Source organism: Culex pipiens, chromosome 3 (assembly GCF_016801865.2).
Source record: "Culex pipiens pallens isolate TS chromosome 3, TS_CPP_V2, whole genome shotgun sequence".
In the NCBI taxonomy this organism is placed as follows: Eukaryota; Metazoa; Arthropoda; class Insecta; order Diptera; family Culicidae; genus Culex; species Culex pipiens.
The window spans coordinates 105,719,037-105,731,777 of record NC_068939.1 but is presented as its reverse complement, the minus strand read 5'-3'; the positions used below and the strand labels follow the sequence as shown (position 1 = coordinate 105,731,777).

Below are 12,741 nucleotides of genomic sequence, written 5' to 3'. Positions count from 1 at the left end.
ATTGATAGCTTTTCTATCATTCATTTCAGGCCCATAATAAATTTCACGTTGGACAATATAATCTTTTAAAAAATCTCGTTGTCTTATTTTTGCTCAAACATCACCCAAATACCCTTGAATTATCTCGTAATTGACCAGGCATTCAACCATTCGACTTTGTTTAAAATGGGGTCGCTAAACTCAAATTTTATTGCGCAAGAAAAAATATTTGGTTTTCGATTTTGGTTTTGAACTTCTTTAAAACTTTCTGAGAATCAAACTTCAAACAATCGAAAATACCTTTGAAATTACGGATGATCGAGTCTGGGATGTATCAAATCAGCCGTTAGAATCTGGCCAGAATCTGAAAATTCTAAAGAGCTTCTTTACAAAATAACTGTTCATAAAAATATTGTGAAACTTGGTTAATTGGTCTTTTTTTATTTGTTTTTTTTTTTTTTTTTTTTTTTTTTTATTAAATTGATACACCAACGGCAACGCCAAAAAAATTGCAACGGCAGTCAAAATTGTTATTTTTGAAGGAAAACTACAACAGTTTTAAATCAATAATGTCCAGCAAAGTTTTACTTGAATATTTAAAAGTATACTGTCCAGACGCCAGCCAATTCAATTTTGAGTGAGGGGGAGCAAACCATCAAATGTTATGCGCGTTTGTTTGTTTGTTTATTATTACTAGCAGTGTAAGGTTTCCACCTTTTAAAATTACTGCTTTCGATGTAACATTGGTTCTTTAATAAAATTTGATAACCTAAATGAAAAACTACATTAAAAACTAAAATTTCAAAACTAGGATTTCACTGGATGGATTAGTCCTCAGGCACGTGTCATCTTCCTTGTTGTCGTCATACGCGTTTGGTTAGTAATATCATGTGTAAAACAAATCATCAAACTTATGAATCATCCAATTTCCATGATACGTAAAGAAATATGTTTCAATGAGGTGTGTTTCAATATTGCAAAGTCATCACTTATTAAAAAATACAAATAAATTTTAAACACATCTCAGTTCTAATAAACCACTTTTATTAAAATATTCATACCATTTATATCATAGGTGATATAAATTGTTTCCTTACTCACTAAAACGAAAAATAAATAAATAATTTTATCTGTACAATTTTACCTATAATACAATATCGCACAACTTTGGTTCACTATTTAATTATCTCGTAACTATTCCTGCTAACCTTGTTTTAGCTAATATCTGTCGATTTCGATTTCCTTAATTTTTTTCCTACAAAAAAATTACCGCTTCTTCCAAATGTACACTTCAAATTGCTCAATTCTTACGTCTAGAGGTTCGTGATTCATTCAAATCCATAAGTACAAATTTTACTCCGATCAATATGGGTTGCGCTTTCTCTTAAGATTGGTCTTACAAACAGAGTTTTTTTTTATTATTTTGTTCCGTCAACTGTTGTGATACCCTGATTACCAACTTTAAACTATAACAGTAGAAAACCACATTAAATTATCTTCGCTCATTTCTGTCTTTATTGATAATGTACGCTGTCAATGGAAAACGCAGCTTCACTTGTAGATCATTTATTTCCTTTTTAAGAGTATTTATTGCACTCGTTTTTTAAAACATCTTTTTTTCCTGTCAACTTGGTTCGAATTGCACAACAAGTATAGTTTCACTATGTAAATTTGATTTGTTCACAAAAATTGCGTCAGTTGCACCATCCTTCTTCCAACGATTTTTCCTCACGAGAGTTGCCTGAACATTCTCAGCCATTTTCCTCTGTCACTGCTGCAGTCACCAAAATATCTTCTTGTGCGTTTCACTCCCGGATCAACCTACAAATACACTAGATCTTTATCACTTTGGTATTTCAGCAGGGCGATCTGCTTGCGCAACAGGATAATGTTGCAGTTCTAGAAACAGTATGTTCGATTTGGTGGACACATCACTATGGTATCTTCGGCTTCACTGATGGTCGGTTCTTTGTTCTTCAAGATGGACTGCGGCTGCAGCTGGGTGGATTGAATTGGCTTGAACTGATGCTGCTGCTGTTGCTGGTGGGCACCGGGCGACTGGCCGGCAGCCGGATGTCATCCGTAGTAGAACTGGGTGTTGGCGGCACCCCTGCTCAGGCTGCGGGGTGTGTTTCCTTCGAACTCACTGGACAGGCGTCTCAGTGTTTGCGATTGACCCATTAGGGAACCGGCCCCACCCAGGAACGCCGGTGGCTGCTGCTGGTGCGGTCGCGGCAGAGTGCTCATTGCGGCGATCGGCGTCCGGATGCCACCTGGGAATAGGATTGTTGGAAAAAGTTGACGTTAAAGAGGTGCGTGATTCAATGATTAATTTTGTTCACAATTTACAAAATAAAATATTTTTCATAATGTCGAATGTGTAACTTGGCAAATTTTCATAGAGGGTTTTTGCATTCTTTATTCTCATGTTATTTAGAACCAGTGTGTTTTTTAGGGGAAACATATATTTTAAGGTCAGTAAAATATTGGTCATTGTCATGGTCAGCTGAGTACACTTTTGGACTCAACCTTCGACCGATTGGACCGAACTTAAAGAAAATGTTCATCTATCGAAAGTGCACGGAAATACCATGTTTGGTGTAGATTCTTCATCCCTCGATTTTTGGCTGCTGTTTCATAGAGCATTATGACGTTTCGCGTACGCACACTAGTGCACCATTTGATTTCGCTGGCTGACAAAATTTAACCTCACTTTATTTTCGTGTACGTACACGCAATACATACGTACGTAGATTACTCTATTGATCCAATGATTATTCAATTACGTTTTTCAATGCAATTTTAACTCGACTTATGTGAAAAAATTGCAATTACATATAAAAAAGTCGTAAATTTACACACTTTCAGAGGTTACACTACTACTTTTTAGTTGAAGTATTCTTTTGCTATTTTTTAAGAAATGCAATTAGAACAATTTTTTTCTCAAACCTCAATCTCTTCTACAGTAGCAGCAAGGGCTGCCAGAACAACTTGAAGGAAAAATTGGAGTTTTGAGTGGCGTTGTAACATTGTAACATTTTTCATGGTGGATGAATCTTTTCGCACTCTTCGGCAAAGTTGTTCCGTTGAACACAAACTAAGAGCTCCTGAGGTTTTTGAAAAAAACATCGTTGAGGGACTAAAAAACTGGCATAAACCAAAACAAAAGGTGGAATCATTCAATCTTGGTATAATACTGTTATTGATGGTTCTATTGGTGTTGGGCCAGAAGTAGTTAATTGAAATGAATCATATTTAACATGTTTCTACAAATAACAAGTATAGAAAAACATCTTTTGATGCTCTTTGATGTATTCTAAGACATAATGTTTTTCTACAACAAACATGTCCGGGTATGAATCCGTATGATACCTTTTACTGCTAATCTGTAAAAGATAAGTGCTTTTTTATTAAATCGAACTTTAAAAATCATGTATCTCCAGGAAAATGTAATGGGAACAAAGATTTATGGAGATTAAAATGGTACATCGTATAAGTTTGACTTTTTGGCGTTAATTGCAGGACTGAACTGTACTAGTACAGCCATCCCTAATATTCGGAACAGTTTACAGATCGGCCAATGTTCAAAAAATCATAGCAAATCGTTAATTGAACTTAATGATTCGCTTTTACCTTCATTTGAAAGCTTTTCTTGCGATCTTTCGAATGCTGTATCGGACAACTGCAAATTTTAACTTTTATATCAAGTTTTTGAAGAAAAAATTTGAATCTTGAAATCCACAAATTCGGAACACTTTTTTCTTACGGATGTAAACAAACTTTGGATCTCTCCAGGAGTACATATTTGTAACAAAATAATGACTTCACACACTGCAACTAGTGAAACTCAAGCTTAGTTTAACTTTTTTTGGTAAAAATATCAGTTAAATTCAGGTGTTCCAAATTTGTGGGAGGCACAATAACATCCCACAATCATGGAACAGGCAATTTGGAGGCAGTGTTTTGCTGCTCAAGTTAAAATCGTCTTGAAATGAAGTTTTACTAGTGAAATAGCAAGAAAATGTCCAAATAAAGGTCCTAAAAATAGTAGGGTCGAGAGAAAAGCTGCATTTGGCATGCTATTGACAAATTATCACAAAAGTGTTCTGAATTTGTGGGTGTTCCGGATATGTGGGATGACTGAACACGAGTGCAAAAATAAAAATCCCGAATTTTGAGATAAGTAAAAAAAGAACGCACCCTACAATTATATATGCGTAACCGCTGTCCGAGTTTTCCTCGTTCAGTTTAACCCCACTGTTAAAGGATACTGAGCAACAATTTATACAGTGAGTCAAATATTTGTCCGTACCCCCCCGTACGGAAAATGTTTGCTATATAAAAGTATATAAAATTCGACGAAAGTACCATGTTTTATACATCAATCGACGCGGCAGAATGTCCTCTTTGAGACACTGTCATTGGATTTGCAAAAAACTTTTTCTTAAAAAATACAAAAATAGTTTACTGAAAAAAGTAAAAAAAAGAGGTCCAATAATTGTCCGTACCCCTAGTAAAAGTACCAAATCTGATCGATTTAAGTGAATTCATTTATGAAATGTTGCTTCTGTGTCAAATACTAGTACCTCTAGCCAGTTTGTGACAACTTTGAACTTCTGATAATTTTGTTTAGTTAGTTTATATTAAAAGTTGGTTTACATTTATTTTTTTTAGGTAAAACTTATCAAAACATTAGTTTATAAACAACTATTTTTATAAAATTGCTTTTTAATGTTGTAAGAGTCTCTATTGAACAAGTTTCAATAATATTTGTTCAAAATATACATTGTTTTCATCTTTTTTTTGACATTTTTCGACCAAAAATACTGTTTTGGAACAATACCGTAAAACAATCCGTATTGTCCCGGAACCGGTTCAACCCCACGAGGGGAAATTTTGTGGTGGTCAGATAGAGTACAAAAAACCCAAATTTTCAAATTCCCCAAGCAATACATTCTGACCCAGGACGGTACAGAAATTCTCAGCACGGAAAGTGAAAATTTCAAATTTCAGTCTAGGGACTCGTAATCGGGTGTCCGCCCGTGTGGATCAATCGGACCGCGCACTGGACTCACAATCCAATGGTCGCTGGTTTTAATCCCGCGGCGGGCGCTCTAAAAATTCTTTGTGTAAATATGGGTATCCGGCGCCGTCGCTCCGTACCGTACTCAAACACTTAGGAGCCCAGGGCGGCGAAGTCCTTGTAGTTAAAAGGAAGACACTAGTGGTTGGTACTAGCAATGGTGGCCGACAGCTATAAAGTCAACTTCGTTTTTACTCGTAATCGGGCTGTAGTGGACAAAATTGGATGCTTCAAATTGCAAGAGGTGGGTTTTTTTTGTCCTCTATCTGACCACCACAAAATTTCCCCCCGAGGGGTTAAACCGGTTCCGGGACAATCCGGATTGTTTAACCGTATTGTTCCGAAACAGTATTTTTGGTCGAAAAATGTCAATAAAACCCGATTTAATCCCACCTGGGGTGAGATAGAGCCTTTCTTACTAAATAATATAAGCAATTTTCACCAAAAGAATATATTCAATCGTACAATATGTTTGTACGTTTGCAATCAAACAAGCGTTTATGACAAACGCGATCATAGCAAGCTTTCCATGCGCCAGTGGCAACGCACACCGCGGTTTTGGCTTTTTAACTTCGGTGAACCGCGTGTGCCGCACGGTGCAGGGAAGCTAGCCATTCAGCTTCTAAGAAAGTGATAGAGTCAGAGATAGCTATTTTCAACAACCGCACCACTACACACTCAATCGCGAGAAACTTAGGTAGAAAGCCATTGGCGTCGCCAGCATTGAAAACTTTGAAAACGATATAAACGATGAAAGTTTGGAAAGCTCCTATTGGAATCCAATGAACCCTGTCAAATAAAATTACGAAAATGAAGTCTACATTTAGGCGATTTTAGGAGCGCACGGGAAACAAATTGATTGTAGCCGGATGAATGTCCTATGTCACAAAAGTTTTTGCATAAACATTGGACAGTTATGCAAAAAAGGACAGAGCAAAAGAAACCGAAAAGCTACGATATCATTCATGTTGTAGGAAACATCGGTAGACAAGCTACTACAAAACGAGTATAAGTCGAGCCACAAAATATATGCGCCAGCATTCTCGCGCCAGTATTCGAAGCTCAACTTGACAACTTGTCGACTTGGCGACGAAGCGTCGAAAATTGATGCAGTGTGATTTTTTGACGATTTTTCCGATTAAAATTCATGCTGAATCGACATATTTACGAAGCTGGAAATGACGTCCAGCCTTAAAGTAAAGCCTATACCTTTCTTTGGTAAGAAAGGCAAAAAGTAAATAGTTCTAAAAATTGATCGGGATTGCCGATCGATGTCGAATTTGTTTCAGATGCTCACTCATGGTCTGTACTATGAATGTAGAAAGAAATTTCGGATAAAATCAGAAATGAAAAATGTTGGCGAAAGTCACCAGGTGGGCTTTTACCTTTTTTTAATGGATTTTTTTTTTCTTTTGGTAGGTTAATCAAACGGCTCTAACTCCAGAACCAGATTATGGATCTGGATGAAAATTTGGAAGGTTGTAGAGCTCAAAAAATGCAATTTTTGAGATAAAAAAAAATATGAAAATGAAAAAAATTTACCATATTTTCATTTGAAAACTGTATACTTTGTTGAAAAGTCTGGCCGCATCCGAAAACAGATGGATATTTCGAAATTTGTGCGGCAACTCGCCCAGGTTCAGCACACTAGCTTTCATCTGCATTCAGAAAAATCAAAATCGGATATACGGCGCGACACAAAATTTTGCAAAATTTTACCACATGCGAACATCACTCGACCTCCACGGAATTTATTTTCTCAAAATTCGGGGGTTCGAGATAGACGAGTTCTGTCAAGGTGAATCGATAGAGCGTCGAAAATCGATGCAGTCTGATTTTTTGACGATTTTTTCGATTAAAATTCATGCTGAATCGACATATTTACGAAGCTGGAAATGACGTCCAGCCTTAAAGTAAAACCTATACATTTTCTTTAGTAAGAAAGGCAAAAAGATGAAAACAATGTATATTTTGAACAAATATTATTGAAACTTGTTCAATAGAGACTCTTAAAACATAAAGTAGCAATTTTATAAAAATAGTTGTTTATAAACTAATGTTTTGATAAGACCTCTTAAAAAAACTAAATTGAAACCATTTTTTAATATAAACTAACTAAACAAAGTTATCAGAAGTTCAAAGTTGTCACAAACTGGCTAGAGGTACTAGTATTTGACACAGAAACAACATTTCATAACTTAAATCGATCAGATTTTGTACTTTTATTAGAGGTACGGACAATTATTTGACCTCTTTTTTTGACTTTTTTCAGTAAACTTTTTTTGTATGTTTTAAGCAAAAGTTTTTTGCAAATACAATGACAGTGTCTCAAAGAGGACATTCTGCCGCGTCGATTGATGTATAAAACATGGTACTATAGTCGAATTTTATAAACCTTATATCACAAACATTTTCCGTACGGGGGGGTACGGACAAATATTTGACTCACTGTATTTGTTATGCAAAGGATTGACATTGATAGATGTGATTTGAGGCAATACAGCTATACAGTAGGGTGTAACAAAAACATTCCCTTCGAGCGCTTTTGGCAGACTTTTAGCTTGCTTGGTTGCAAAAGCGTCGTTTCGAGTGTTTCTGCCATTATTGAAAAAATAACAGATTCTTGTTATAAGTGGTAGAGGCAAGGGGCTGGAAACTCTAATATTACTTAGGAATACTGAGTATACTAACGATATTCCAGTATACTTGTTAGTATACTAACCGAAAAGCAATAAACGGTTAGTATATTAAGATACTCTCAGTATATTGGTAAGTATACTGGAAATATGTAAAGGATATAATAAGTATACTAACATATATTTTGATATACTGGGTAACAAAATAATTATAGCTCAAAGAGTTTCCAACCCCTTGGGTAGAGGAGGTTCCAAGGCATCTTCTGGAACTTAAATTTGAATAAAATAGTGTTTAGTTTTGGCTGCCGATGTGGAAAACCAAACGGCTAATATCTCATTCTTATGGCAAATTGCCTACTGGCGAATACTAAAACACAGTTTTCGGAATACTTTATTTGGCATAACAGCCTATTGTTCAATTATGGGCAGTGTAGCACCAAAAGCTTGCCAAAAGCTTTCTGAAATGCTTGTACAAAGAGTTGAAGTTTTAGGGGGTGGTGTTATCAATTTGGTAACATAGACATTCTTCGCACTCTTCGGTTATGTTGTTCCCTAAAATACCAATTATGAGCTCGAGGAGTTAACGGGGCTCAAAAAAGTACGGATTAACTCCCATTTAAACTTCAAAGTCAAAGCCTCCTGTTGCAACCAATTAAGCTCAGTACACCTGTGTGGGTCCAGATTCCGTCAGGGAAATCGCCTGCCGAGGATGACCGGCGCGGTTTAGCTTCCGATCCGGCCGAGCGTCACACGAGGAAAGAGGACGCGAGCTGGACTTGCTTTGCCAGCTGTCATCGAACCGTTCGTGTGGCTGCGTCCATGCTTTGTCAGTACATGGCTGCGTCATGCCAATCGTACGAGGGGCCTATTCAAGTGGATCTAATGGAGTGCGCTCACCTACACCGCAATAGGGTGTATCACTCCACACATCTCTCCTCTTCTCCATAAAAAAATATTGTTGAAACAATTGAACTAGGAAATAAATACCACAACTACATAATGGCATTCCATGGAATCTACAAAAGTTTCCATTAAAACCAACAACAAAATTCTTAGCAACCTTTGGATCCATTGCAAACATTTCTCAAAGAAAAGAAGGTTACGTTAGAATTGCGATCAAGAAATCAAACAAACTGCTAGTTTGTCCATCTCAGCTCTGGCCAAATCTAGATCTTTCCCAATCAAGCTAGACCACGAACAATTGGGGTGTCATGATTTCAAAATTTAACCTAACATAAACCTCCATCCCGATATTTGCAGAACCAATTAGTAAATTTTCTTTTTTAAAGCAAGGATTGTTATTTTCCTGATTTGCTGTGTCTTTCTCTCTCTCTCTCTCTCTCTCTCTCTCTCTCTCTCTCTCTCTCTCTCTCTCTCTCTCTCTCTCTATCTATCTATCTATCTATCTATCTATCTATCTCTCTATATATCTATCTCTCTATCTATCTATCCTTCTATTTATCTATCTATCTATCTATTTATCTATCTATCTATCTATCTATCTATCTATCTATCTATCTATCTATCTATCTATCTATCTATCTATCTATCTATCTATCTATCTATCTATCTATCTATCTATCTATCTATCTATCTATCTATCTATCTATCTATCTATCTATCTATCTATCTATCTATCTATCTATCTATCCCTCTCTCTCTATCTCTATCTATCTCTCACTCTTTTATTTTTTCCTCGGTTTCTCCAAACCATTCTGGCATATAACCTACTCTATAGTAATTTAGTTTTAGAGTTGCTCGCCTAAAAATTCCAGTCTTATTTTTCACCCTCCTCATTGAACTACAATTTCTACATTTTCTTTTAATCACTTTAACCTTAACCAAGTCATTTAGCGTAGCATCGTCATCTTTGCACAGCTTTGTCCCAAAATTCATTACGAGAGCATTCGTGACTGTATTCTAACTATTTCACAAAGCAATTTCAATAACATACAATCTCGCCTTTTTGCCTGATTCAAACTTTTCAACCACAGTGAGTCAGTTTACATCACCATTTTCTAAACTACGGCTGGACAAACTGGCCTATCGTAACTCTCGCGATTTCAGTAAATCAATCGCAGCTTTTCAAGCATCACATTGAACTAATCGCGGCCTTCCAGGCTATTTACCACGGCGGGCCCATCTGACCCACCGTGCCCAACGCGACTCATTATTTCTCGGAACTATCGCGGCCTTCCAGGCTATTTACCACGGCGGGCCCATCTGACCCACCGTGCCCAACGCGACTCATTATTTCTCGGAACTATCGCGGCCTTCCAGGCTATTTACCACGGCGGGTCAAACTGACCCACCGTGCCCAACGCGAAGTAATGTTCCACCAATCGCGGCCTTCCAGGCTATTTACCACGGCGGGCCCATCTGACCCACCGTGCCCAACGCGACTCATTATTTCTCGGAACTATCGCGGCCTTCCAGGCTATTTACCACGGCGGGTCAAACTGACCCACCGTGCCCAACGCGAAGTAATGTTCCACCAATCGCGGCCTTCCAGGCTATTTACCACGGCGGGCCCATCTGACCCACCGTGCCCAACGCGACTCATTATTTCTCGGAACTATCGCGGCCTTCCAGGCTATTTACCACGGCGGGTCAAACTGACCCACCGTGCCCAACGCGAAGTAATGTTCCACCAATCGCGGCCTTCCAGGCTATTTACCACGGCGGGCCCATCTGACCCACCGTGCCCAACGCGACTCATTATTTCTCGGAACTATCGCGGCCTTCCAGGCTATTTACCACGGCGGGTCAAACTGACCCACCGTGCCCAACGCGAATTAATGTTCCACTAATCGCGGCCTTCCAGGCTATTTACCACGGCGGGCCCATCTGACCCACCGTGCCCAACGCGACTCATTATTTCTCGGAACTATCGCGGCCTTCCAGGCTATTTACCACGGCGGGTCAAACTGACCCACCGTGCCCAACGCGAAGTAATGTTCCACCAATCGCGGCCTTCCAGGCTATTTACCACGGCGGGCCTATCTGACCCACCGTGCCCAACGCGACTCATTATTTCTCGGAACTATCGCGGCCTTCCAGGCTATTTACCACGGCGGATCAAACTGACCCACCGTGCCCAACGCGAAGTAATGTTCCACCAATCGCGGCCTTCCAGGCTATTTACCACGGCGGGCCCATCTGACCCACCGTGCCCAACGCGACTCATTATTTCTCGGAACTATCGCGGCCTTCCAGGCTATTTACCACGGCGGGTCAAACTGACCCACCGTGCCCAACGCGAAGTAATGTTCCACCAATCGCGGCCTTCCAGGCTATTTACCACGGCGGGCCCATCTGACCCACCGTGCCCAACGCGACTCATTATTTCTCGGAACTATCGCGGCCTTCCAGGCTATTTACCACGGCGGGTCAAACTGACCCACCGTGCCCAACGCGAAGTAATGTTCCACCAATCGCGGCCTTCCAGGCTATTTACCACGGCGGGCCCATCTGACCCACCGTGCCCAACGCGACTCATTATTTCTCGGAACTATCGCGGCCTTCCAGGCTATTTACCACGGCGGGTCAAACTGACCCACCGTGCCCAACGCGAAGTAATGTTCCACCAATCGCGGCCTTCCAGGCTATTTACCACGGCGGGCCCATCTGGCCCACCGTGCCCAACGCGATTCTTGAAAATGATTTGACTTTCTGTCAAATTCAATTCTGTCAACAAATAAACTTGCTCCAAACATCGAGCAACAACCGCACACAAATACCAATCTCCATTTCACGAATCCTTGTCCATTTTCACTCACTCTACTTACGTAAACAATCTTGCTAACACCTCTTTTTTTTTTTACGGATAACATTTTCCTCCATTTCACTTTCCTTGGCAGACGATTTCCCGCAGATTCTTATACATTGCAAAGTAAAATGCAACTCCGTCACGGTCGCCAATGTGTGGGTCCAGATTCCGTCAGGGAAATCGCCTGCCGAGGATGACCGGCGCGGTTTAGCTTCCGATCCGGCCGAGCGTCACACGAGGAAAGAGGACGCGAGCTGGACTTGCTTTGCCAGCTGTCATCGAACCGTTCGTGTGGCTGCGTCCATGCTTTGTCAGTACATGGCTGCGTCATGCCAATCGTACGAGGGGCCTATTCAAGTGGATCTAATGGAGTGCGCTCACCTACACCGCAATAGGGTGTATCACTCCACACAACACCTAGGATATCATGCCCTAAAATGCCCGACAAATTTACCTATTTTGTTGCACCCTACTGTACAGTTCTGTTCAAAAGCGTGAGTATTCACCCAGCTCTGAAAAAAGCTTACCTATGCTCTGGCCCAGCTGCGACGGAATGATATTAATTGGCCCACTCAGGTAGCCCGTCGGGGGCCCACTCGTCATCATCGTGGCCATCGAACAGGGCGGAACCAGCATCGTGGTCGAGGTATGTGATATATTGGATGGTCCCAGATTTCCGTACGGCCCTGGCGATGGCGTGTACGGTCCGTAACTCTGTGGGTGGAATGGTTGGGGAGAGAATTACTTTTAAAACAGGAATTCCGACAGACATTTATAGTGCCTAGTCCGGCGTCAAATGCAAACGGTTGGTGTGGCCGGATGCATTTGGCTTCGGTGCTCGCCCTATGGCTCCGTGTCCTTTGACGTTTGCCCACGGAAAGCTATTACTTACATCACTCCGGGAAACGCTTGGCACTGGCAGCGGCGTTTGCAAATCGATATCCGCATCTATTTCCGAGATATCGTCTGTGAAGCCATTCGGGAGCGTCGTTTCACCTGTGTTTGATGTCTGGAATTTATCGTTCTCCTTCGGCGTTCGGCGCTTCCGCAATGCCACGCGCCCCACGACTATCGACAGACAGAGAAGGATTGCGGCTACGACGGCCACAATCAGGTAGATGTAGAACTTCTCCTGGTGCTCTGCAATGATGATTGGAGGGGGGAAAGTCCATGTTACACATTTCGTTTATTCAATCACCAGGTGCGGCTGCAAAGATGCTAGCCCACGTCGAACTGGCAGAACTCTGCACTTTCTTTTGAAGCCACACCAAGTA

At 40.4% G+C, this 12,741-nt stretch overlaps 1 protein-coding gene across 2 annotated transcripts in view; it reads right to left on the bottom strand.

Annotated features, from left to right (window-relative positions):
• Positions 1 to 1,002: 1,002 nt before the first annotated feature.
• LOC120421143 (protein eva-1) overlaps positions 1,003 to 12,741 on the bottom strand; it is a 273,706-nt gene continuing 261,967 nt past the window's right edge. For both annotated transcript variants that reach the window (XM_039584336.2, XM_052711038.1), the window contains exons 10-12: positions 12,360 to 12,607; positions 11,995 to 12,181; positions 1,003 to 2,252 (exon numbers count right to left, since the gene is read on the bottom strand). In XM_039584336.2, coding sequence (XP_039440270.1) covers positions 2,056 to 2,252; positions 11,995 to 12,181; positions 12,360 to 12,607 — 632 coding nt within the window. In that variant the 3' untranslated portion in view covers positions 1,003 to 2,055. The remainder of the gene's footprint in view (positions 2,253 to 11,994; positions 12,182 to 12,359; positions 12,608 to 12,741) is intronic.